At 36.0% G+C, this 26,498-nt stretch overlaps 1 protein-coding gene across 1 annotated transcript in view; it reads right to left on the reverse strand.

Annotated features, from left to right (window-relative positions):
- NAALADL2 (N-acetylated alpha-linked acidic dipeptidase like 2) overlaps window positions 1-26,498 on the reverse strand; it is a 214,795-nt gene that overhangs the window by 75,630 nt on the left and 112,667 nt on the right. The window contains exons 6-9 of the mRNA XM_054515927.1: window positions 22,484-22,627; window positions 14,102-14,194; window positions 9,738-9,943; window positions 8,116-8,235 (exon numbers count right to left, since the gene is read on the reverse strand). Coding sequence (XP_054371902.1) covers window positions 8,116-8,235; window positions 9,738-9,943; window positions 14,102-14,194; window positions 22,484-22,627 — 563 coding nt within the window. The remainder of the gene's footprint in view (window positions 1-8,115; window positions 8,236-9,737; window positions 9,944-14,101; window positions 14,195-22,483; window positions 22,628-26,498) is intronic.

A 26,498-nucleotide genomic window follows, 5' to 3' on the forward strand; every position in this document is an offset into this window, starting at 1 on the left:
AGAACCATGAAATATTAGGGCTTGGGAGAAGAATTTCAACTACCTGAGTAAAATGTGGTTTTAACCAGAACCTGGTTAAAACATGGATTCTAACATGAATCTGATCTAGTCCAAGGAACTTTGAAAAGCTTTTCAACAAAACACACAGTAGTCAGCTATCACCCAAAACTCGTCATACATCTAAATGATGTGTTTCTTTGTGCTCTGAAAATTAGGATTATTATCTGAGATCTTTCCAATACCTAAGCAAAGCATTGAACAGGGATACTGTAATTTCTATGTACTGTCAAGTACTACAAGACTAAAAACACATTTAAATTTTGTTAAGGAAATGTGGAGTTTTATTAATAAGTTTTCAGGGATATGTCACTGCTTTTTCATAGAAAACAGGGAAATTGAGAAAGGCTGATAATGTATTTTATTTCAGAACTGATCAGCAGACTTCTACAGACAACTGATAGTTTCTAACTACTGCACAATATAATCTAATTAAAATATCTATAACATTATATTTCAGGTTTCATCTCCAAATTTCGATCTTTAAAAGTTAATTCTGATGCAATACAATTGAACTTTCTGAAACAATGCTTACACAGTCTGTAAGGGAGAAATGTTTGCACTGCACAAATTGAGAAAACAAATTGACATGTTCTGTAAAGTGCAATCTAAAGCTATTTACTCTGGTAAGGAAGACTAATGAATGCTACATATAGATATAAATTTCTGAGAATACTAAATAATACAGCATCTACATGAATTTTCAAAGGTGCAGATTCTAGTCAGCAGTGTGGAAAAAAATTACTTCACAACCCAATATATTTTAATGGGCTAAAGCTATTGAAACGCACAAACATGAGCTCATTTTTTCCTCAATATTAAATCTTTCTCTGTGCACTCCACTTGCCAGAGTTTGTATCGCTGGCCTCACTGCTATAATTGCATATGCAAATAATTGTATGGATAGAAGCTCCCTTCTAGTGCTGAATTACCTGCTGAAGGTAGAGCATTGAGCCTTTTTTTAAGTAATTATACAGTAATTACCTAATCAAGACACGGATGTTACAAAGCAGAGGAGCCAGCAGCTCTCCTAAACTCCTTTTGAAAGAAAACTTAAAGCATTTAAAGTGTTAAAATAGAAGGCTACAAAAGAAGTTTTGAAATCCCTTTCAATGCTCTGCCAGGAGACAAAGGTTGGAGCTGTGTGACCTTTAGCTGCCAAAAGAAAGCTTTTTGCAGAACCTCCAGGAAAACTATTTCTTGCATTTTGGCTTTTCCTGACATCTGAGATTATCTGCTGTAAAATTTTCTCTGTTCTATTCAGTGAAGTCCCATTCTGTGTGCACTTCAAGACAGGAGTAATACTATGGGAATTGTGGCTCTCTGACTCAGTAAATAAAAATCCATCTCAACTATGTTACTAATTAAAACCTCAGGAATAATTTGAAAAATACAGGTATTTTCCACATATATTAAACTGGCTTGAAATTGCTTTTGAAATTTCACATTCCCTGTTTATGGTGTCCCAAAAGTCTCCCTTCTAGCTCTGTTTAGTCTTTTTATTTACACTAGACAAGACATCATCACCAGAATCTGCTTGTGGTAAACAGATGGAGAATTAACAAACCAGGCAAATCTCAGAATAATTCAAGTTTATGCTTGTGATTATTCAAACTATCACAGTTTTAAATGGATTTGGAATGATTTTCCTCACACCTGGTTTTAAAGAATTCATCAAAGGTTTTCTAACTTCTTGCCAATAAATATGCCTAAGTTAAAATTTTAAGATTTTTTTTCTCTTTGATGACTGACCAGGTGAGGTGTTTGGGGATTTCTTGGTTTTTTTTCCCTTCCTAAATTTGAGTATTTCTTATATAAGTATGTCTAAACAAGAGACACAGAAGTTCAATTAACAGCCTTAAAGCTATCAAGCTTTTGTTTTCACATGTAAGAACTGTTACTGCAACAACACTGTGAAATAAAAAGGGGGGACAAATTTATGTAACAAAAAATATGCCAATCACCACAATTTTGAGTTGATTTTTAAACCTGAACCCTAGAAGAGACATAGAGTCCTCCAAGCATGACAAGGATCCATGTTAGAAGAGAACTTCCAACCTCAAAATCTCTCAGCATGAGCAAGAATTCCAGACTCTTCCCTGTACCCCTGGAGCTCCGGTCAACATTTTCACCTCAGTTACTGGTTTACCATTCTACAGAGGTACTTCTACCCTTCCTAGGAAAAATAGCTTAAAAAACACCCAAACCAAAACAAAAAACCTGAAAGAAACAACAAAAAACCCCCATTCAAACCAAAAACCCCCACACCTTCCCAGGTTTCTACAAACCTTCCGTTCTTCCCACTCCTCTGACTTCTGTAACCTGCTCAGTACTCTATGAAACAGCTCACAATTTTACAACATGAAAGAGAGGTACATCATGTAAAAACAAACACCTTCATGCTTGTCCAAAGAACAATCAATCCCAGCCCCAAGGCACACTGAGGCAGGGGGAGCAGAATGTGTCAAAGAGCACCTGGAACCTTCTTCCTGGCAGGAGTGAGGTTCAGCACGCTCAGGCCACACTGATGCTTCTGGCAAGGTTAAATACCTATGGCATTACTGAAAATAGGTCACCTTTTTATTTATAACAAACAAACGGTCTGCTTTGCACTACCCAGGTGCTTTTTTTTTCCAATTAAGATGTGCAGACTGAGGAGTAAATTGTGCTGCACAAGATTTTGAATCTTTTTCTGTGACATGCAGAACTAAAGCCCATGGATGCAGCTGTTTTGGATCAAAAAACATTAAACAGACTGTTTGTACATTACACATTTCAGTTTATATTAATTTCTTATCAATTCCGATTTAAGGAGCTTTATTTCTTTCTGGTTATTTGGCCATACACCTGATTTTGCATGTGCATTTCTTTCCCATGGGCTGTTTGTGTATTACAGCTTTTACCTATTGAGTCAATTTAATTTCATTCAGCAACACAGTTAATAATGATGAGAGAAACATCAGGAGAAACTTCCAATGATTTCTGTTTATGTAGAAATTTTAAAATACCCAGAGCTCAATCTATCTTCTTTTGTAAGAATTAAAAGTTTACTTTTAAACTCTCTACTTGAAAGGTTTTTCTATCGCTAAGAAAACATCTTTCTATTATCATGAAAAAGTCAGTTCTGAAGGGAAATAATCAAGATGAAATTAAACAAAAGAGTATTTAGACAGAAGTGAAGTTAATTTTTCTAATATTGTAGTCTGGCTAAAGTGTTTGGAAGGGAAAAACAATTCCCTTACATGGTACAGCTCATTATATGAGACAATATTAACTCAACTGGCCAATAGAAAACTTAAACCAAACCCCATTTTTGCAGCAAAAAAGGAATTGCTTACCTACTCCAGTACCACACCTGAACATAATAAAATATTCAGATTTATTCAGTTTCATCCACAAGGGCTATTGAAATAGACATTTACATTTCAAACCAAGAAAACCATTCTGAAAATATACATCATTTACATCTCTATTAGAAATCTATGTAAATACAAGGAAGGACATGGAAGCAGAAAGCTTGAGTCATCAGGAACAAAGGAATTGTTCTCCAGTAAGAACACAGCTGGAAAACTCATTCATTATTACATTATGCTTTGCTAACAAACTCTTTTCTCCACATTTGACATTAATAGTATTTTCATAACAGCAAAATATATGAGTAGGAGTAAATTACTCACTGTCTGAATTGGCATTAAAGTAATAAAATTATTCTATTTTGAAGAGTGAAAAAATATGTAACAGTGGACAAAGCAGCATTTTATGAAAAGGAAAAAGTGGTCAGAAGATGCAAACAAAACCTCCTGCAAATCAAATCCCTCATTAAATGAAACATTTCACACTGGAGAAGCAGCATCTTAATTAATTTAATAGAACTGTCAATGAAGTATTGCCAATTATATTAACAGCATCATTCTAACACAGTTAGGAATTCCTGAGATAGAAGTTTGCAGCATAAACTTCTGATTCTCAAAGAGATTTTCCTTTGCTCTCAACACAAATATAAAAAGTAAAACTAGCAATCAAATTTCACACTAAAAGTGATAATTGGTAAAGACTGAAAGCTTGTGGGGAAGCAATAGTCTTCTGTTATAAGACATAGAACAAGCAATTCAAATAATCATGTTTTTCTTATTTACAACTACTGATATATGACACTAGGAGATTCCCTATTAATGCTGACAATCTTAAAAAAATAACACATAGAAGCTGGAAGAAGAGAATTGATGCTGACATTAATGTAAGATTTGATTTTTTTTAAATCAAGAAATAACGATAGTAACATCTATGCAGAAGTTTATCTTTGGCTCTACTTCATAAAGAAAAAAGAACTTTCTGTCAATAACACCAGCTTTAAATGTAGAGATGTTTTAAGCCTTTTGCTCCATTAGTGGAAACAAATACTGATATATAGCATGGAACAATACTTGGCACAGTCATTTTTAATGATCAACTCGTTCATCAATAGCTTTAAATCACTCCTTTCCTGGGGAGACAGGAGCAGTAAGTTCTGTTGGGCTCAGCAGTAACAGCAGACTTGGAGTCTGATGGTCACACAATCAGTTAAAAGACAACAGCAATGAATTTATGGTTCATAATAACTTTTTTTTTCTTTGTGACATGTCCATTATAGAAAAAATCATTAATGGCCTTATTTACAGAGAATGAATCCCAGCCTTGAACAAACCCAATTTACCAATGACACTCTGCCAACAAATGCTGATTCACCAACTGAGCAAGCGAATTAACCATCATTTTCTGTACAAAATAACAGTAGACAAAAATATAACTTGGCAGTCCTTCCCTCTTGTTAATGTGGACACTAATTAGTTATATAAAAAATATTTGAATTAAATATGTCAAGGTCTCAGAACTGTTTGAGTTCCTCTTTGCTTAATTAATCCAAATATTTAAATTCGCTTCTTCGTGTAATTTGGTGTTTCAACCAGAATCCCACAGACAGGCATATAAAATTATTATTTGCAGTCTGCTTATGAAGCTCCCTTTTGAAACCTGCAACTAATATGAAGATATAATCCCTTTATACAAAACATTCTTTAAGAAACATGGTCTCTGTTAATTAGCCAAGCACTTATTCTATTCTCTGATTGCCAGACCTCACATAGCAGACAAGTTATAAGGTTTCCTGATTCTTCTTTTCATTGTTGATGTTAGAAAATCCTTAAAAATATCATTTCAGCTAAAACTTCTTTCCTAATTTTCCCAGAAATTAAGGGGAAAAAGATATTGTGAAAGCTGCAGTGATTAGTAATTGTCCAATATTTTATTTTATTTAAAAAAAAAACAAGAGAGAAAGCAAAAACTGCTGTGTGCATTGGCCCATCTTAGTTTGCTATTTTCCCACAGTTCTCTTTAAATTATGTTCCTTGCAGCATCCACAGAGTGCTCTGCACTTAGTGTGATTATTACTTGTGTTCTCTTTCACAGGATGAACTACAGGTTTGTTTTTTTTTTCATTGTTATCCCCAGGATCCTAGCAGTTATACTCTGTAGGCTTTTCTAACATAAATTAATTTTCCCTAGGAATACATTCTCCCTCTCTTTCACACACAACTTTAGCACTACAGTGAGCATTGAACAAAACCCAAAAAATTGTGAGATTTCAGTCTCCCTTACCTGTAAACAATGTTACAACCCTGTTTAGCAGTAGAAGGAAAAATAATGACTGACAGTTTCTTTTGTTGTGGGCTAAAAATGGACTTAAATTATGAGTTCTACCATTGAATCCATAGGCACAGTTCAAGATCTTCCATGTATTCACAAATTATGGAAAACTTCTATCCAACTAAACAAGACAGACTAATCTATCTTTTAATTTTAAAATGGACTGATATCATTAATTCTAAATCATTCTTTTCTGTTCTAACCTATATTCAGAGCTCACAAAAATTAAAATGATCCTCTTCTCTCATTAGAACTTTTAAGCTCTGCAACTCGCACCTGGTAGCAAGAATCTCATGTGAACAGACTCACAATTTCTTCAAGATGAGATGAGCTCCAAAAAGTCACATCTCAGCCCATTTGCAGTGTCATAACTTACAGGCAATCTGTAATTACATTGTCTTCCTGGCAAGTGCTGGAAGTAATATCAATATTCTTTATAAGCAGATCAGTCTTCCAGAGAAAATCTCCTGGACACATGGCAAACTGTGAGTGCCCATGGGAACACACCAGGATCTGTGCTTGGCTGCTCCATCACTGTCAGTAATTTGATATGAATTCAGAAATCTAGCCAGCATTTGGAAGCAATAACTCCTATAAATCTTTTTAATGCCACAAACTGTATGACAGTTAGTTTAATTACAAATACTAATATCCTACAGAAAGGAAAGCCATACAGATAAAATGCTCACATGCATTTTATCCTTTACTTTTTAAATGGGGCTTTAGGATAAACATGAAGAAGGGACGCACTCTCAAAATTAAAGAATCAGAAGTGAGATGGAAGGTATTTACTGGGATTTAAAAAAAAAAAAAAGAAAAAAAGACATTCCAGTCATGTTTTATTAATTAACAGGTGCAAGGCAAGGCTGCTAAGAGGGGCTCCTTCCATACTGCTGAACAGAACACAACTGCTATTACAAGAATTACAAAATATTATTTAACACCACAGAAATAAACAGAAGTTTGCTTCCTTTTCAAAACAGAGGGCATGAATGTAATGCTCATACTAATATAGCATTTATTAGGATGAAAAAATTGAGTCTTAATAAACTGATAGATAATAAAGAGACTGCTGCAAAGCTCCAGACAATTTAGTTTTCAGATCACTGCCATAGATTGTGTTGTACAGACAAAGAAATAAAATGAGAAAAAAACAAATAGCTCAAGGATAATAATAAACTTACTCCCCTAAATGGCAAATTCTTGTTTTAATGGAGATAGAACTGCCAACACCACTAGGTTAGCAAAAGGCTAGCAACTTTTCAGGTTAGTATTTCTTACAAATACAATAGCTAACACTGATAACAAAATTTGAATTGACATATCCATAACACCTGCAGACTCACATATATAAATAATTTTCCACAAATGGAAGCTTTTTTTCCTCTGAAATGATGTTGCCTCACAGTTTTCATAATACTTACAGAGAATAAATCATAAATAATAAATTCTTTCCATGAGGAAATTACCACTTAGACACTGAACAGGAGAAGTGCTTAAGACATTGCTAAGAAGCAATTTACTGATATCATTTTACTAACTTAGTTGAACAATTGCCAAGCCAGATCAGTCTTAAACTGCATTTAATCCAAGATGCAGCTTTGAGGAGTGTTTTTTACCAAATGCTTCAGAGGCAAGTCAAATAAACATCAGAGTAAGTATTCATTTGGCAAACGTACAGAAAAATACATCTAAAAACATAGTTTATGGAAGTGAAATTGAAGTCCATTTTATGCACACCATTTCACACTGGTTTTGTAATTTAGAACGTGCCTTACACCATTTTCCATTCATGTAAAATATTGACAAATTCAGAAAGCTCAGGAGCAGCAGTGGGGTCATTAGTTGAAGGCCTGTGTGCCCTTACAGATGTGGAATGTTCTGACTCCAGATGAGCTGCACAGGCATGGCTGAGCACTGAACCTGACATACTCACTTCAGACAGAATTTATTATGGTAGGAGCAACACTCTCCCTGTGTGTCATGTTACATCTGGTAAATATACAGGTTTAAATGCAAACTGAGAAACAGTCTGGAAAGACCTGATTAGGATGAGAAAAATGTGCTCTGTGCTGAAGAATAACAAATATGTTACTTTAAAGCTGCCAAAAGGTAAAAAAGCTGTAGGGCATGCAAGTATGCTCAGACCTTGTCTAACAAACAGGTGAAACAAGCTATTCCTTACAACCTCTCAATCTATTATTTTTTAAAATAAAATTTACCCTGTTTACTTTTAAAAAAACCCAAACCAGTCCGTGTGTATGTGTGAGGTTAAAATTCTTAAATGAAATAACGACCTATTGCTGTGTAATGTCAACTGATCTTAACCATGTAACCTCATAAACTACAGGTGAAACCAAATATTTTATTTCTAACCTCTGCTGCCAGCTGCTGAAGAGAAGGGGATGCCACGGGCCGTAAGGTTGAGTTGCCTGTGACTGGATTATGGAGGCTGATGTAGGCCACAACATTTCTTTGAAGAATGCTCCTGAGATCCTACAACACAAGCATAAAAATGGTTACTACCCTACATCATTATAATTAAGGCTGGTTTTGTTCTTTTGGTTGCTTCTAGGGGAAAACTGCACCCTACATTTCCATCCTCTGTGATTCCTCGAGTATTAGTTAACTACTGCATCTCACAATATGCTCTTGTAAACTTCAAAGGATCTCTCAGTGCTATTTCTCTCTATAGCAGAAGTTATAATTCCATTTCACACATCATCTAAAGAAAATGCAAACAGGTCTGGGAGGAATTAAAAATTACTACACTTGTAAGGCCAAAAATGAAAACATTACACACTGTGAAACAACATGATGGCCTTTTAAACTTATGCCTTACAGAAGACAAACTTCAAAAGCAATCATTATCAACAGTTAAATGGACTCAAACATTCAGAGACAAAACTCAGATTTGAATTGCATAACTTTCCCAGTGTTTTCATTTTATTGTTTTTTAGACTATAAAAATAGCATGTACAAACTGTTTCAATTATTATCTCTTTTTTAAAAGGATCCCCTTTGCCTTCTCAGTAATGAGTTCCTCTTTGCATGAAGTGGCTCTTTATATTGAACAGAAGGGGTGTAACGCAATTACATCTGATGCAAAGCTGACTTGAAGTGGAACTAAACAAATTTTGCTTCCAGCCTGGATCTTTTCAATTTGATTTTTTCACCCCCTCTTGTTTCTGAAGAATAATCATGTTGGAAGTATGAAATTTCAATGAGGGCTAGCTGTTTCTTATGCACAGTAAAAAGCAATTAACTCTTTATTTTATCTACTGTTTTAATTCATTGAACCATTAGAGTTGGAAAAGAGGCCATGAAATTCTCTGCCTAGAAGAGTAGCAACTCCTTTAATTTATGACCTGAAGTCTACTTTAGCCATGTATGATCATCAATACTTTTTGAGGTATTTTCTTTCAACCAGCTGATTCCCATTCTGTTGAAAGTAAGAGCCCAAGGAATTGTCTGTCTGGGACTGTGTCCAACTCCTCAGCACAGACCTGTGAGAAGTGAATCAGCACTAGCCATGGACACACTGCTAGGCTTGTTTAATTCATGTGAACCATAGCATGGTTCTCTTCTTTCTCTCTTGATTCACTTCTCTTTACACTAAGCCAATAGATGAAAAATTATTAAATATTAAACCCTCAAGAAGGTGAAAAAGCTTTCTAAGCTCTTTCTGTGCCTGTGCTGTTTTTTGAGGTTTTCCTCCCTCTGTCAAACCCTGTCAATGCCCTTTCACAAAGCTGTGCAGCACCAGGGAGGGAAAGCAGCTCCCAAGGGTGCTGTACGTGCAACCTCCCCAGCCATGGCAACATCCTGGCACCTCATTAGCCCAGGAATGCCTCAATAGGTGTTTACCCTGGACTGGCTGTGCAGTACATGACTGAACACAGACAGACCTCAGAGGGCAGCTAATGAGCCACAATTGCCACGTGGTAATTTCCCATTTTCAGCAGAAGGAACCCTCCGTGCAGTGAGAGCAGTTTTACCTCAGCCCACTCGTAGGAGCCGACGTTCCCCAGGGCTGTTCCTCCCCACGAGCAGAAGAGCAGGGTCCTGTCAGGCCTCCAGCCCCTCCTCACCTCTGGCATCAGGGCTTGGAGCAGGGCTGTGATCACAGCAGTGCTGCTGGCCCAGCCTTGCCCACCATAGCCCTGCAAACTGCTGTGATGGCTGCCAATGATGATGTATCTGTCTGAAATGAGGAATAAAAAAAACCTGAAAAACAAACTTTTTTTTTCTTCTGGATACTCAGATTAAAAGAATTCCAAACAACCCTAAAAATGAACTGTATTAGTAGTGTGTAATGTCATTAATGCAACAAAATCTGTCAACAAAAAAGTATATGATGACATGCAAGACAATCATACAACAATCATACACAAAACTGTGAGTGCTACTTAAAAATTAACTAGTAGATAAATCCATGTGTACAGCTTCCTAAATTAATCCCCATACCTTTGCCTTCCTTGTTTGCTTAATGCTCTCCTTATAGATCTGATATAGACCATTTTTTATAGACCATCATGCTCAGAGTAGTGTTATGAAAAAAACACAAAATAATAAGCAGGAAATGCTCCTCAATAAACATCAGCATCCAGAAAAAAAAAACAAAACAAAACAAAACAAACCAATCAAAAAAAAAAAACCAAAAATAACCAACAAAACAAAAGGTGTGGCAGTACAGTGGGAAACAAAGAAAATACACAAAGTATTAGTACTCCCTCACCTGGAAGACTGTGTTCAGTTCTCACCAACCTATCTCAAAAAAGACATGGCAGAAACAGCAGTGGAGCAGCTGGCAAGCAGATTAGAGATGATCAGGACTTAGCCTTATGTGGAAGGAGACATTAAAATACCTGGACTGATATTGGAGAGGAGACATGACAGAGGGATAGAGATAATGAATGATACAGATATGGAAGTCACACCTAGCAGCTGTGTTAATGCTGGAAGAAAACATTTTATAGAATGAAAGGCAAGAACTTTCAGCCTGAAATAAAAAAATATGCCTATGGTTACTCACTGAAAAAAAACAAACCAAAAAACAAACACACTTTTTTTTTCCAGAAAAATAAAATTAAATCTTAATCACTCGAGGCATTATATATAACCCTAATACCACTCACAAGGGAGGAAAATCCCCTTATTTTACTCCAGAACCAATGATGTGTTATATCCCATTAAATAACACGACTGACTGGTGTGACTGAGGCCTGTCAAGAAGTCCAAGCAGAATTATTCTGAACAAGGTATTAAACTATTAGACCTCCTGTGTGAGATGAATTCACAACCCTCTTTGAAGGATTGTTTACTGGTTTTGCTCTGATATTTTGTAAAGTCTCCATCTGGCCCAGATCTAGACTTTTAAAGGTGGTTTTTTCCCTATTTCAGGATATCAATAGAAAACATGAGAACAGTTATCAGCAGTGAGGAACAGTGGTGCCAGACCCACAGCAACCCCTGAGTGTCATTTTCGTTCCAAAAAGTGGAAAAGTTTTCTTTTTCTTTCTTTAACCAAGTGAACTCATTCACCTGCTGTCAGTTGATCACAATGCAGCAACAGATTGCTGCACATTGCCCACATCTTGTATTTGCTTATAAAATTAAAATATCTACTCAGTATGTTTTGCAGTGACTGCTGCCTGGGAAGAATATTAATAGAACACTTTGATTAAAAAAGCATTCTCTATCAAACTGGAGTTCACCAGCATTGTTTAACAAAATATTTGAACATGTTGTTTGATAAGGAATCAAAAATGCTTTACAAAGAGATGATTTTTAATGTACCCGTAACACAATATTTTCAATCAACTTTAGGGGTGTGTAGGTATGGAAATGAGAATTTCTTTCTAAAAACAGATATGCAAAGTGTCAACCTAGATTTACATAATAATTTAATGTAACAAAATGAAATCTAAATCATATAATTTTGCATCTTGTGTGTTGCACCAGGATATGCTTAATTATAGGTTGCATTGACAATGAAAAAAACATAGGATTTTCAACTCATTAAATAACAGGAATTAGGAACCAAAATGAACGGCCTTACACGCCTCTAGGTCATTAATGGAAGTGCCACTAACACAGGGGGATCAGGCAGGATCAATGCTTGCCTGTGTAATAATTTCTGTTTAGCCTGTGAACAGACCATGTGAGAGGAGAGACACTTTATTAGAATAATACAGGATATTTTGATTGAGAAGGAAGCATCAACTTGCTGCTGGAGATGCCAGCTGAATGAGCAGGAGCAGAACATAACAGCTGGTGCCTCCTTTGAAATTGTTCATCTTTGCACATCTCTCCCTCAGATAGAGGCAGAGCCCTGAAGCAAATGACTGCAGGAAAAGCAGAGGAGAAAGGATGGTCATGCTTGCAGAGGCTGCAGCTGTCCCTTCTCAGAATCACATGGCAAAAATGAAAAGAAGAGAAAGAACTGGAGATAGAGGAAAAAATACCCATCAGATACCCTTGAAGGTGATAAGACAGGATAGTGTTCAGGTTAGTGATGGGCTGGACAACAGGGATTTATCATTAAAAAGAGTTTCTTTATCCTGGCTTTTCTTGTTATACATCCCATCTTCAACCATGTCCAAGAGAGCTATAAAATCAGTGTTGTTACGTTTTTTGGTTTTTAAAATGTTACCAACTATCACATTTCATCTACTCCTAATGATTTTAACATCTTAGTTACACTTCAGATGCTCGTTCTTGCTCCTCAGATCAAATGCCAGCTAACGTCAGCATCACAGAGATGTGCTTGTCTCTATGTGTGTGTTTGGTGGTCTTTAAGCAAAAAGTAATAAATTCTACCCTTGGTGATGCTCTGCAGTCTTTCATTAAGCACTAAAGATAAATTTTGCCTTCTTTCTGCACTTCTGTGAACATAAAGGTGAATATTTCATGTGTATGAAACGAGCAAAACCCCATCAAAATGACAGAGAATCGATGCCATGAAAATATCAAGATTCAAAGCAGTTGAGGAGGAATGACTGTAGTGTCAACCAGGAGGAGCAGAGAAAGAAAAATAGGTTTAACATTGATTGTGTACAAAATATTACAGAGCATTAGACATTTAACTTGCGTCTTCACTAGAGGACACTTCTTATGGCTCTTGTTGAGCCAGACATGCACGGGACAAGCTGCTCCCATCCAGGCACTGCTACTTACTTCAATTTTTTTATATCTCCTTGGATACCTAAAGTTCAGCACATATTGGCCAACCTCCAAAAAGTAGTTTTGATTAAAAATGTAATAATAAGATGAAAGGTTCTGGTATAGAGGAGATAGAAGACTTGGTAAACAGAAACTGAAGCACACTTTTTATTCTTTTTCTTGCCTCTGTTTCACAAATTCAGAAGATAGAATGTCTAAACATGGCAGTTTCTGCCTTTCCAACTCCATGACAGCTATTTGCAAAACATTAATAATAGCAGACTGGTAACTTCAAATTCATGAAGGAAATTAAATCCTTCACAGAAACTAAATTCTTTGCTAATTGTTTCCTCTGTTGCTTTAAACAAGCCAAAAGTCTGGTGAGAAGTATACAGTTCTGCATGCACGAAACTGAGTTGTTATTTCACCAACAGGAATAAAATTTCTCCACCTCCTTCATTCCATTACTTAAGATATGAAATGACTGGCCTACCCCCTAAGGGACTGTAAATAAATTTCCATCCTTTCTTCACAACCTAATATAAGAGAATTAATGCAAACATGATGTTTTGATAATCATCTGCACACTAGGAATTGTTTGCACAATTTAAGTAACCAGCAACAGCATTCATTCATGTTGCAGAAAACCTTCACCTTTTAGGTAAATTCACTAACTAAGAAAATAATCTCCAAATGATCTCATGATATCCTGATGATAACATTATTTCTGTACAGCATCAAAGGACAGAGCGAGGTTGTGCTTTATGTCCCAGTTGCATTTAGAGTTCCATTGTTCAACCATCACACATAGAGAACAGTAATTATTATTCATAGCATTGCATAAAACTAGCTTAAGGCATGATTGAGACACAAAATAAGGCTGCAGGAAGTGTTAAAACCATATTAAAATTAAAACCATTAAACAGCTGCTTGTACAAACTACTGATACTCTCTGTGCTCCATGTGCAACACCTGCTGCTCGTGTAAAAATATGCTTTTTGTAACTACAATATCCCCTTCAGCTCATCCTCTGTTTAACCCTCATATTCTGTCTTGTCACAAATCACAAAATGAGTACAAAAAAAGTTTTCTTCTCTCCTCTGTATTAATGATTTATCTGGCAAAATAGGATCCTGATCCCAGCTATGACTCCCAATCATTGTGAAACAAATAATACAAATGGCAAAGGGATACCTACCAGGAAATACAGCTCCTTTCAGATATCCAATGACATTAGAAATTGTCTTGTAAGTTGTGACAGACTGAATGTTCAGACTGATTGTTTTTTTGCCTGTTAAAAGATGAAAAAAAAAGAAAATGTTGAACTTATTTACCCAGCCCAGAAATGTATGGGCTGAAGACATAAATTCCACATACATTAAAAAAAGAATTTAAAAAGAGGTTTAAAAAAAAGCTGAATAGGAACCACAGATTAAAACACAAAATATGACATTATTTTCTTAGACCTATTTTAGCAGCATGATTCAAAGATGGAATCTCAAAAGATATCTCTACTCTTTGAGTTAAAAGATCATTGAATTCACTCAACAAATGCTGCCAGAATACAACAGAAAAAGAAAATTTATAAGAGTAGGATTTACATAACTCTGTGATAACAAAATATGCCTTAAACTTCATAGGTTTTTCTCACATAATCCTTCACCTAGGTCAATCTATCAATAACATTCACGAAATTATACCTGGTTTATATTATATTTTCTTCTGGAAGCCTGTGTTAAATCAGATGGGAGCAGTCAGAGCTCCCCACAGCTTTGCCAGCACAGCCTTTGGTGATGCTCTTGTGAACATGTGCCAACAGAAGCCAGGGTTTTTGGCCTAGCTGGCATCAGATGAAGAAATGGTGCAAATACAAAGGCAGAACAATTTCAATAGCTGCTAAAATGTCAGGAACTTGCCAGTACTGCCACGCCATTTGAGACTGTAGCACAGAATAAAGCCAGAGTAGAGCAAATATCTGAGTTTAAATAGATTAAAAGAAGGTGGGACACGGTAACCACAGGAGTTCCTGCAGTTTGTGACAGCAGAAACCAACCAACCAACCATGGGGAGCTGCTGACACCTTCCAAGTATGAAAACAGAATGTGCTAACATCCAGCTCATCTGAAAAGTCTACAACTTCTATCCAAGAGAAATGAAAATGTCTTAAACTGCTTGAACTGAAAAAGCAGCAGCAGTGTGCCAATGAGCAGTGGCTGAGCCCAGAGCCGCAGGGGGATTCTCCTCCACCCATGAATGCTCCACCCCTGTGGCAGAACGGTGCCTGAAGCATCTCTGGGACACAATTCCTCCCATGTCCATACCCCAACTGCCACAGACCACAGTTAAAATACTCCACAGATCATTTTGCTCTCTATGTCCTGGCCATTATCCTCCCATGGATCTATTTCTAACAGATTCTTCCCAGGCTTTGTTTCCTGAGGTGCACAGAATATGCGAGTGGGGCGTTTCCTGCAACATGTGAAACAGAAACAACACATGGTTACTGCTCTTCAGGGTTCATTTGCTGGTTCATACAGTAAATTTGCTTAAAAATGTTCTTAAAATAAAATACAATATATTTTAATTCACTTGCCTTCATTGGTATATTTTAAAAAAGCAAGTGAACTGCTAGTGTTTGTTTAAAAAATGAATTAAGAACAGTTATTGTATTTTTTATTCAGAAAAAAATCTCTTCAGTTATCAGCACATGTGTCTTCTCTATGACAATTCTGGTTTTGCTTGAACAAACCAGAGTAAATGTAAACCAAGCAGTTATTTAAAAATAACCCTGGCACATGACTTTGCAACAATCAGTCACAGCATGTTAATAATTTTATTTGCCAAGTAATTAACTTTGCTCTTCTGATGTAAGTTACTATATTTTTAAAATTTTATTAATGCCATGTAAATGAATTGTTTGTTCAATAAAACCACAGATACTATTTTAGAATTTTTAAAAAATAATTTAAAAAATAGTCCAAAGGATTCCCAAAGGGTCTTTTAAAACAAGTGAAAACAGCTCAAGCCATCTATGTTAAATAAGCAGCTTAAATTTAACTTTAATTATGCAAGTTACTTCTTGCTGCTCTTTCTCACCTACAACCCTTCTAGAGCCAATTTACTCTTCTTAAAAAAAAGATATTTTAAAGTCAAAACTGATTTCCTTTCCTCTTCCTACAACACTTTAGATGTTTGCTCCTTTAGGCCCCTTCTCAGACAAAAAGACGATAAATCCTTTTGAAGACAACTGACTTCACTGTTTTTCCTTAATCAACATCAGCTATCCAGTCTCTACCTGACAATAAAGACACAGAAAATTAACTTCTGGCAATACCCACATTCTCAAATCAGATACTCGAGTTAATAGTCATGTTACACAGTAGTCAGCTTAGAGTGACTTGGGCTTAAAGGCTTAGAGCACCAGATGAAAAGGCTGAAACTGCTCTTTGGAGTATACAGCAGAAACAAAATTTAATCCCCTCTAAATAGTTCTGACAACAAACCCCTTGTCCTAACACTGTATTTTAAGGATCTTGACAACTCTTTTTTTTTTTTTTTCCTATATTCCCTGGGAAGCTATGAGGAGACTTTACCTTAACATTATTCAGGATACGCTGTCTTTATGTAAGCTAAAGGCTACTTCTGGGATAGAAGAACACAAACATATTTACTGTTACTTTTTTAAAATTTATTTCTTTCCTGACCTGGAACTTTTAAATTGTCTCATACCAAATGACTACCTCCTCCTCTGACATTTACATAGCCATGGATTTCTAAAAAATAACTATTTTTCCTCTCATTTGATAGACAATTTTAGTACTTCAGATGTGAAAAACCTATCTGCAGTAGTTACGTTAAAAGAACGTAAGTTAGGCTTGTTTAATTTTTTAATTTTTTTGCTTTTAACTTTATCCCAAGCTCATGCATAGAGTATAAGCTTGAGTCTCATTTTCAAACATGTTGGTTAAATTCTTGAATCCTGATCATGCTAAACACCTATCATCAGACAGTTTTCTGAGCATTTAAGTACTGGATTTTAAAAAGCATCTTTAGGAATTCAGGTTTGAAAACTGAACTCATTTGACAAGATTTTTGCTAATCACTGAAAAAATTCTTCTACGTGCACACTTAACTGAAGTATAGAAAAATCAAGTATTAACTGAATTTAAGGATTTCAACAGAATAACTCCTGGATCATAAAACCCAAAGCTATTTCAGGAGACTGCTGAAATAAAGTACATTAAATAACTTCAAGTAATGCAGTAAGGCAATTTTTGAGATAGTTCCTGTTGAAATCAACACCTGAATAAATGTGAATCTGTCTGAAATCACAAATTAACTAGAGATTTCAAACATCATCAGACATCCATGCTCACATGACTTGGGGGACACTAACTGAGCTGAAGTAATCAGCATAAAACTGCACTTGACAGATCACCATGTCAATTTGAGTGCAAAACCTTATTTACTATGTATTTTATCTCAGTTTTCATGTTCAAACACAGAACTTTAAGTGAAGAAATAAAATCATCACACACATTTATGTAACAGCAGCACTTAAAAAAAACACTACATGCAACATGGCATACATAGAAAAGTGAATAAATATAAAATAGTATGTACTTAATAATGTATATTATCTCAGAAAAATATGGTGTGATACTATAAAATTACATATGCAAAAATCAATACTGAATCTATGCAAGGTGCAGTATTGTTGAGGTATAAAACTATTTGTACAAGAATGTGTCAGAACTCCTAGCCAGATGTCCTTGTAATGAAAAGCCTTCACTTTTTTGTGTATAAATAATACATCATCTAAATCTGATATCTCTAATATTTTTCCTTAATAGATCTCTATTTGATTAATCAACTATGTTACCTACTGACAACATATTCTCCTTTTTGAACAAATATTCATAGATCTTGAGTCTCCAAGTCTAATCTTAGTATGAAGAGCTTAATGAATAAACTCCTTAGTATTTGATCATCATCTTTTTTGACCTACAAGGAGGAATCCAGAAATAAAACTCTTCAGATGAAGAGTTTTTGAAATAAGAAATGCCTAGAATAAAGTCCTTTAAGGAGGCTCTAAACTAGGATGGCCTAATGTGATACAGAATAAATGTGTCACAGTCAACATCAAAGAGAGATGAAAATGCTTCTGATGGTAAAGTTGAATTTCATAACCTCACACTTCTTTCATTCTTTACCTGCTTTATAGCAATCAAAAGCAAAGCATCACACAGGAAAACACTGATGCAGGACAGAATTCTGAAAACAGATCTTGGTCACTTACAATTCTGGTAGAAAAACTCTCTAGGCTTCAGCTGGGAGTTAGAGGGAAGATATATAAAAAATGCTTCACACTGTTCATGCTTAATTCTTCTCATGAACTTCTGTTTAAAAAAGGAATGGAATTTAAAGTGATCATGAAAAGAAAATCTGAGAGTATTGGTATAAATGTCTGTAAGTTTTCATATAGATCAGAGCTCCCAATTTAACTTGTTCCTCTTTCAAATGCCAGTAAGAGACATCTGCAGAACTTTGTTATATTTCTACTGTTATGTACAATGACTCCAGATTTGGTAGATACAGTAACATGCACTGCCACACAATCTGCTGGCATCTCTCTCTATTTGCACCCTTGGATTCATGTTTAGCATAGTCCAAATACCCAGAAATCATGGTATTGTTTGCATATTGATAACAGAGTGTGAGATGGCCCAGCCAGAGTTTATTAAATATGGGAGTCTTTATTTTCTCTGACAGGTAGCAAACTACCAAGGAGAAACACATATAATATTATCACAAGGCTGTAGTTTAACAGGAGGAGATATTCACTTTATTACTCCATGCCCTTCCTCTGACTGAAAAGAAGACAGGCTTGATTTGCACTACTGCAGCACTTGGCAGAGAATTTTATTTATCTTGGATGAGAATCGTATAATATGGAAAGTAACAGACTCTTCCAATTATTTCTTTTGTATAATTAATGATTCAAATTTCACATGATCAGAGTTGACTATAAACTCAGTATAATGAACATCTGACACGTGGAACTACATAAAATAGATGTTCAAAGTCTCATAAAAATTCATTGTGTTGCGCTGCAAACCTTTCTAGTACCAGTCAGTTCTGGTTATCTGCTCCACTCACCCATTTTGTCAGAGGTTTTGTCAGATTTGTTTGCAGCCTACAACAGAGCTCTGCACTGCAGTCACTGTGATGATTCACTATTGATCAGTGACTGTATTTTGTAGACTAAAAAAAGGTTACAAAAGATCAAAAGATTCTACCTAGAAAAGCATTTTGATCTGAGTAATTTTACTGTCTGCAGCAGAATGCTGGGAGTCTTTGTGTACCCAGCCCGATTATTCACACAGTGTTTGATATCATTCAAGTTACTTAAACTATTCATGCTTGCCTTTATAATTTTAGAAGTTTAAGTATAAAAAAATTACACCTATTCCCCAGGAAAAGGCATTAGCAGGTGGCAAGAAGTGGGGTGTTTAAGTGAGATCACTTGCATTTACACTTCCTGCCAATTCAGCTGCCATACCAGGTCACACCAAGTGACCATCCAGTCCTTATCTCCAAGAGTGACAGCAACATAAATGTGGAGAAGAATGGAAAAATAGGATGAGCCACAGAGCAGGAGGATGCCCCAGACACCTGGAGACTGATCACTACTGAAATCCTGGATCTTTCTCACCTTCTCTCTTCTCAGACATTAATCAGGTTGAGTATGAAAACTGACACTTAAAACCAGAGGGGAAAATTACACACATAACACTGTGATGTGTTTAAATAGCAGGCTTCCAGGATTTCCATTCAAACTAAAGTATATGGTCATTAGTGTCAAAAAACCACTTTGTATATTAATTGCCATTAGATAGATTTACATTAAAAGCTCAAGAGTTTAATTGAAAAAGGGTAATTTGTACATTAGGGCAATCTCCCAAATAGTGGGAAACTTAACAGCAACAAAGGCAGTTCACTGTACACAGCAAGACTTCCCTCATTTATGTTTATAGGAGTGCTTTAGTTTTACAACAACAACCTTCACAATGTTCTAGCAAATATCCTAGTGAGATTTTGTAAAAAAAAAAATAAATAAAGGAAGCTTCAAAAGTTTACAGTTTCTCTATAGAAGTTCACTCTGAAATTCCTTCTAATTGCCTATCTTTGGGAAAAAGTTCATGGGAGCACAGAATTTCAGATTAATGAGGATTAACAATAATGTACCATACCAAACAAAAAGCAAATCTAATTACTGACTTCATCTAACACCAAATTAACAGCTGACTTCAATTCCCACTATTTGCTTTTAGGTCCTGAGCACTCAATCTGTGAGGGATGTTTGCCTCTATCCTCCCACTCCCTCTGTCACATTTTGTCTCTTGAAAACTGCAAGGCTAAGGGAAAAAAAGCAGCAATGTGAGAAAACTATATATAAATGTTTAATCATTACTGATGAATCTGCTGTTCAGCTTTTTGAAACATAATGATGAGAGAATGATGATCATTTTATCCTAACAAATTCAAGCCAACCAATCATCTGAATTGCTCATTCACCTCTTTTGACAGATAAATGATGAGTCCCACGTCAGAAGTGAAATCTCTCTCTTAAGCTTCGTCAAATCAACAGGAAGACTGCAAATTCAACCTTTGCTCTTCTCTAATGCATTGCTGTCCTCAGCATTATCTCTTTAGCTATTACTAGTATTAAATAGTTCTACACCATTTCTTATCATGAGACCAGGCTTTTATCTCCTCCATTAAGGCTGCTGCTGAACAACAGCACACTCTGTGCTCCAGAACATCAACAGCTTCACCATTAATTCAAGGAAAAAATATATCATAACACATTACAGAATTATACAAGGCTTCTTCTCAGTCCCTATTTTCTCAATAAATTAAGACTTTTTAAAAAATCCCCCATGGATTACTGTGGTTCAGAAGCTTTACATGAAATCACAGACAAGCAGTTGTGTTCACCCAGAGTAAACCAGACACGGACTGGCTCTCACTAGGCTGCTGGCTTGGAATATTCTTTCTTTCCAGAAATTCTCCTCTCACAGAATTCCTGTCTTCTCAGGGAAATAAAACAGACATGCCACACCTGTCACAGAAAAAGTAGAATAAGCTGCCCTTTAGGGTGATTCTGCCCTGCAGCCTCCAGACAAAGCTTTTTGAGAAACAGACGTTGTGCAGCCTTTTATCTTTCTAAAATGAGTGTCATTTTCCAGCCCAAATCCAGGCTTTGCTCCAGGCACTTCAGCTGTTGGAAAATCCTTCAATACTAACAAGCTTCATGCAGCCTACCTGGAATGGTTAAGCCCTTGTTCCTTCCAAAATGGCCTTTTTTGCCTTTTCTACTGGTTGTGAGGACAATAATTTTTAAAATTAAAAGTTCATTATTAAAAAATCCAGTCAGCCATGTGTGGAGAACAATAGTCCTGCCTAACCACAACAGCTTAAGCAATGAAACATGAGGTCTTCTGCTTTCTTTTTTGGTATGTATAACTACAAATGCTAATACAAGTCATAAAATTAATCAACCTTTTTTATGACTTGTTGTATTGCCCTCCTATTCCACAATAACTTTCCAAAAGCAATAAACAAGGGATACAGCACATGATACTACATTGGTTGCCCTTAAAATTTGTTTTTACTGTTATCATCACTGTGTGTAGCACAGGATACAGTGGCTAAATTAATTTGCCTCCTCCTTTCCAAGACCACAGTTTCAAATCAATTCATTTAAATGGGGCTTATAATGAAATCATTTTTTTTTTTATGGTGAAAGATGGAGAGCTAAAAAACAAAACTGAAGACTTTTTAGTGAAGAATTACTGTTTAAACATTCACCTCACCTAGAATGTTCTCTGGAAGATGTTCTGGTGAAACACTGTGCTGGAACACTGCAGTCTTACTTTTTTTCCCCTTCCTATATCAGCAATAAGTTTTTTCAAGCAATAATCTGTTTGACTTTGCTAATGGCATTATTTCTGTGAAGATACTATGAGTGCATTCATCTGGCTCTATTCAAGGTATTTTGTTCTTATCATGATGCATGTTTTCCTGGTGAAAATTGGGAGAAAAAGCTGCCTGAGGGTTCAGCTAACAATACACTGTTTGCTCTATGGCATGTACAAATTAAGGAACATATTTAGAATTTAAGTGTTATTATTCCAGAAACAGAAAAATAACCCAGAGAATACTATAGCTACTGATGTCTTAATGTTAAAATCATATTATTAGGAGTACAATAAGGCCTAACAAACCAAGCTGCAGCACTAACAAACCTCCCTAGAGATGGCATCCACACAGAGGAGGTTCTAAGTCAATATTAAGAATTAGTGCTCAATGCCTTCTATTATTTTTTTAAAACCACAACTTCCATCTATCAGATTTTAGGAGCATAATCTTTAGACTGTTCATAGCCTCTTCTAGAAAGCATCTAAGCAAACCACACCCTTAATCAGCTAAACCTTAATGGTATAGTTAATGGTACATAGGATTTGGAGTCTGAGAGGAACATCCCGAAGGTGAAGTGGATTTTGAAAAGCATTACCTGCAGCTGGCAGGTGCAGGGGTGTACACCTGTCTCTTTGGGCAGTGTCCTCAGGTAGGGAAACAAGTTTTCTGGCAAGCAGTGCAGAAATTGGTTGTACCAAGAGCGTTGTGAGGTTCAGTCGATTCTGCCTGTAGCTTCCATCTAAAATGACAGAAAGGGAAGAGCAATTTAGTAAATGAAAATTAGATTTTTCTCCTTCAGAAAATGAACACAAAAATGCAAATCTCTCCCACACAAATTAAAACAACTGATTTAGATAAGCAGCTGTTGTTTTGTGCTTATAATACTGAAAAAAAAATTAAAAAGCTTCTTCAAGAACAGGTACTACAAAATTACATGTACATATTATGGTATCTGGGCAATAATTTCACAAGAAAGAAACTGTTAAATGAGTCTGAGCAGATATTAGACTGTGAATTAAACAAAAGAAATTAAATTGGTCTGTAGTTAAAGGACTCACTGAAATATGGAAGTACTGGTCAGCAATAAATTTCAAATTCAAGTAAAAACTGAACAAGTGAAGGAGGTCTGGAATAAGAAGGTACTAAACAGACACATTGAGTGGAGAAAGGTATGGATCAGAAAACATCAGAATACTTCATTACAGCTGAAACATCTTAAACAGACATAGCATAAACCTCTCAAAATCAGCAGTTTCATGCAAAGTATTAAAATCTCCCTTTTACTGAAAAAAAGTGAGTTTGCATACACATGCCTGTCTAACACTTGATCATGGAAAGGTTTCTGATGAGATAATGAGATATTTTGGGAGACACACTGACAGAACTGCGGGGGAAAATAAAAAAACAACCCAACTTTGCACGCACAAATGCTCTGAAACACTTCAGAAAAAACAGCTGTTTTCTCTTATTTCAGATGTCTATGGGGATCATCTCTTCCCATGGAAAGCAGGAACTCTTCTGGCAGATGAAAAGCCCATACAGAAAAGGAGGGGAGGTTGACAGCCTGGGCAGGACCTGCAAGAGCCTCACCATGTCCCTGCCCCTGCTGAATCGTGTCCAAACCTTCAGCCAGAGATTCAGAATACAAGGCCTCTCCCCAAGACCTCTGTGAAACAAACACTGCATTTCCTGTCAACGTCGAGTTCTTTACTACCCAAAAGCATCCTTTACATTCTGTGTGCCTGCAGGCACAGGGGGAGGAGGCTCTCAGCAATCAGCAGCAGGTTCCAAGTAAATTTCTATTAAACTACTACTGAAACACAGTATAAAGAAAAAGAAAAGAAATCTAGACACAACCACTTTTTTTTTTTTTTTTTTTTTTTGTTCTAGAAACTCATGAAACTTTTTATAGTACACCTATAATCCTCATGAAAAAATTGACCAAAGCTGTATCATTTCATTACGGAAAAACAAATGGTATTGTTCACCTTTAATACTCAATGGCAAGGTGATCAGTGCTCAGTTTGAAAGAATCAGACAAATTTTTAGGTGGAAAGGTAAAGCTGGTTCAAAATATAATTAAAAAAAACCCCAAAAAACAAAACCTTTGTCTCATCAAACTTGGTCTGGGTTCAAAATCTCTTAAAGTTGTCACATCAGTGAAGTGACAGCAAAATCAGTTTGGTCAAGCTTTGAGAGTCTGTTTCTGCACTCAAAAAGAATCCCACAAAGTCCGTCAGAGATGTGCAATTGAGACGTTATTTTCTTTCCAGTGTTTGTCAATCTTCAGCCTGTATTACAGGGGCAATGAAGCTCAAAACATTTCAGATGAGAAAAATCTCTCCTTTCTCCAGTTACAACTTGAGCTTCACACCTGAATAAGCTGTGAAAGATACACTTTCAAGAACAACTTACAGGAGAAACCCCTCCATATTTAAAATTAATCATTTCATGATAGAAGATGGAGTTTGAAGTATGGGAGAAAAAGAAAAAAGAATCTATATAAAAAGGCTGATTTAAATTATCTGGGCAGATTTATCTGGAAGAAAAACTTTCTAATAGGAGGAATTCATAAAGACTTGCCTAGGCAGGTGATAAAATGTCTTAAACTGAAATGTTTTTAGAGAAAAGTGTGAGCAAACATCTGTCAGGAATCTGTCAGGAGTGATGCAGATATGGCTGATGCCCTCCCTGAGGGAAGGTGCTACATTAGATGACCTCCTGACATCTTTGCCAGACCTAAATTCTCTAAAATTCTCTAGTAACTAAACTTGATGAACTCCTAACAGAGAAAAAAACACTACTGGAATTAATACTAAAAAATGCTTTAAAAAAAAAATTAAAAAAAAAAAAACAACAAAGAAACAAAGTTCCCTTCTCTCTTCCAGGCATTTAATTGCCACTTGTTAAGGAGGCTGAGGAAAGCACTGTGCATCATGACCAGATTTCAAAAGTGAACCATCCAAAACCAATCTCTCCAGGGCACATTTAAAAACCTGGAGATTTCCAGGGCTGCTACTTAAAGCCTAATCATTCAGGTTTAAAATACTCATGGGCTTGGTGCTGTAGTGAGAGTGAAACAGAGCAGTGTAACTTCAGAAAGAAACCAACACACTGCAAGAACTTGGGGATTCTTGCTGGCACTTTCTCTGCTGGAAGCCAAACCCTTCAGAGCACAGAGAACTTTCAGATTCTGTGGGAACAACAAATGCTTGAAGGATAATTTAAATTTGCCATTTTGCTTCTAATGAAATTTAGTTTTATAACATGAAACTCTTCCAAGAAGCAGAATTCCTTCTTCTCTGCAAGTCTAACAATGTAACTGAGCCAGGCCTAGAACCACTATTAATACCAGAAAGTCCCTGGAGAACTTACTGTAAAGTGAGGAGGAAAATACATTAATCAATTATTAAGTTAATTTTAGGAGCAAAAAAAAAGAGGCAATCTTTAGAAAGATTCTGCACAGAAAGCAAGGCCTGAATTTCTACTTCTGCAATGACTCTATTTCGTGTTTTCTTTTTCAATGCAAGCACAAACCTTGAGCACCAGTTTCCACAGTGCTCAGCCTGGACACTACCCCAGCCCAGCATTTCACAGTGCTCCATCACTTGACTTACTGGTACTGACAACATGCTCTGGGATTTCTGAATTATTAAATTTATATTTAATAAATAACACCAATTTAATAACACCTGTCCACTATACCCTACTCACTTCTGAGCAAAAGTACAATTTTATCTTCATGTCAATGACTTTCTGAAGACTGAAAAACCAGAGTTTTAGTCCCAATGTCATACTTCTCTAGCCCAAAAATATTGCTTCATCAACAGCTTCCTCAGTATTATGTGAATAGTCTTTTATTTGCATTTCTCTAAGTTTTGTGTTATATGAATCACATTTCTGTTCATTTTTGTTTAAATTCCAGAATCAAAGAAAGATTGGAAAGAACATTGTATTTCATCGATATGTGTTTATTCAAGGCACCTTCTGCTAGGATCAGATAAAACAAAAAGTTAACAACTAAAACTGTCTAAAAAGCTTACTGACAGAATTCATCAAAACAACTCCTTCTATGACCTAAAACACTGTTTTAATGATTTTCCCCCAAAAATACAGAGAGCAAAAAGTAGTGTGAGTGAACACTAAGCAATAATTGTAGGTACCCACGTCTTTGACTTTCTGCTGCATTAATAATACAGCTGTATTAGTTTTGAAATATCTGAAGTGAATGGCTCATTAATTTTTCACCTTAAGCTTAATAGAAATTTGACAAACAGTTTTATGCTGAAAATAGACACTCCAAGCAGGACTTCACAGCTCGTGATGGGAATAAATTAGAGCATAAAAGACAGAATAGTGTGCGTTTGGTCAAATGAGATGGTTTTGTCACAGAGTTCCTGAAGTGAACAGTTAGTGCAATGCATTCCTGTGAAAAAGGCATTCTTACATTTATTCATTCCCAGTGCACATCCTGCACTGTCCTTTGTCAGCACTTGATCTTGTATTAAGCATGACAAACCCAAAGATGTATAAACTACATGTCATAGACATTTATGTTATTTGTGCTTTGAACTCGTACCCAGCTTCCCTCCACCTTTGCTGGTAACATT

This window comes from Molothrus ater, chromosome 10 (assembly GCF_012460135.2).
Source record: "Molothrus ater isolate BHLD 08-10-18 breed brown headed cowbird chromosome 10, BPBGC_Mater_1.1, whole genome shotgun sequence".
NCBI lineage: Eukaryota > Metazoa > Chordata > Aves > Passeriformes > Icteridae > Molothrus > Molothrus ater.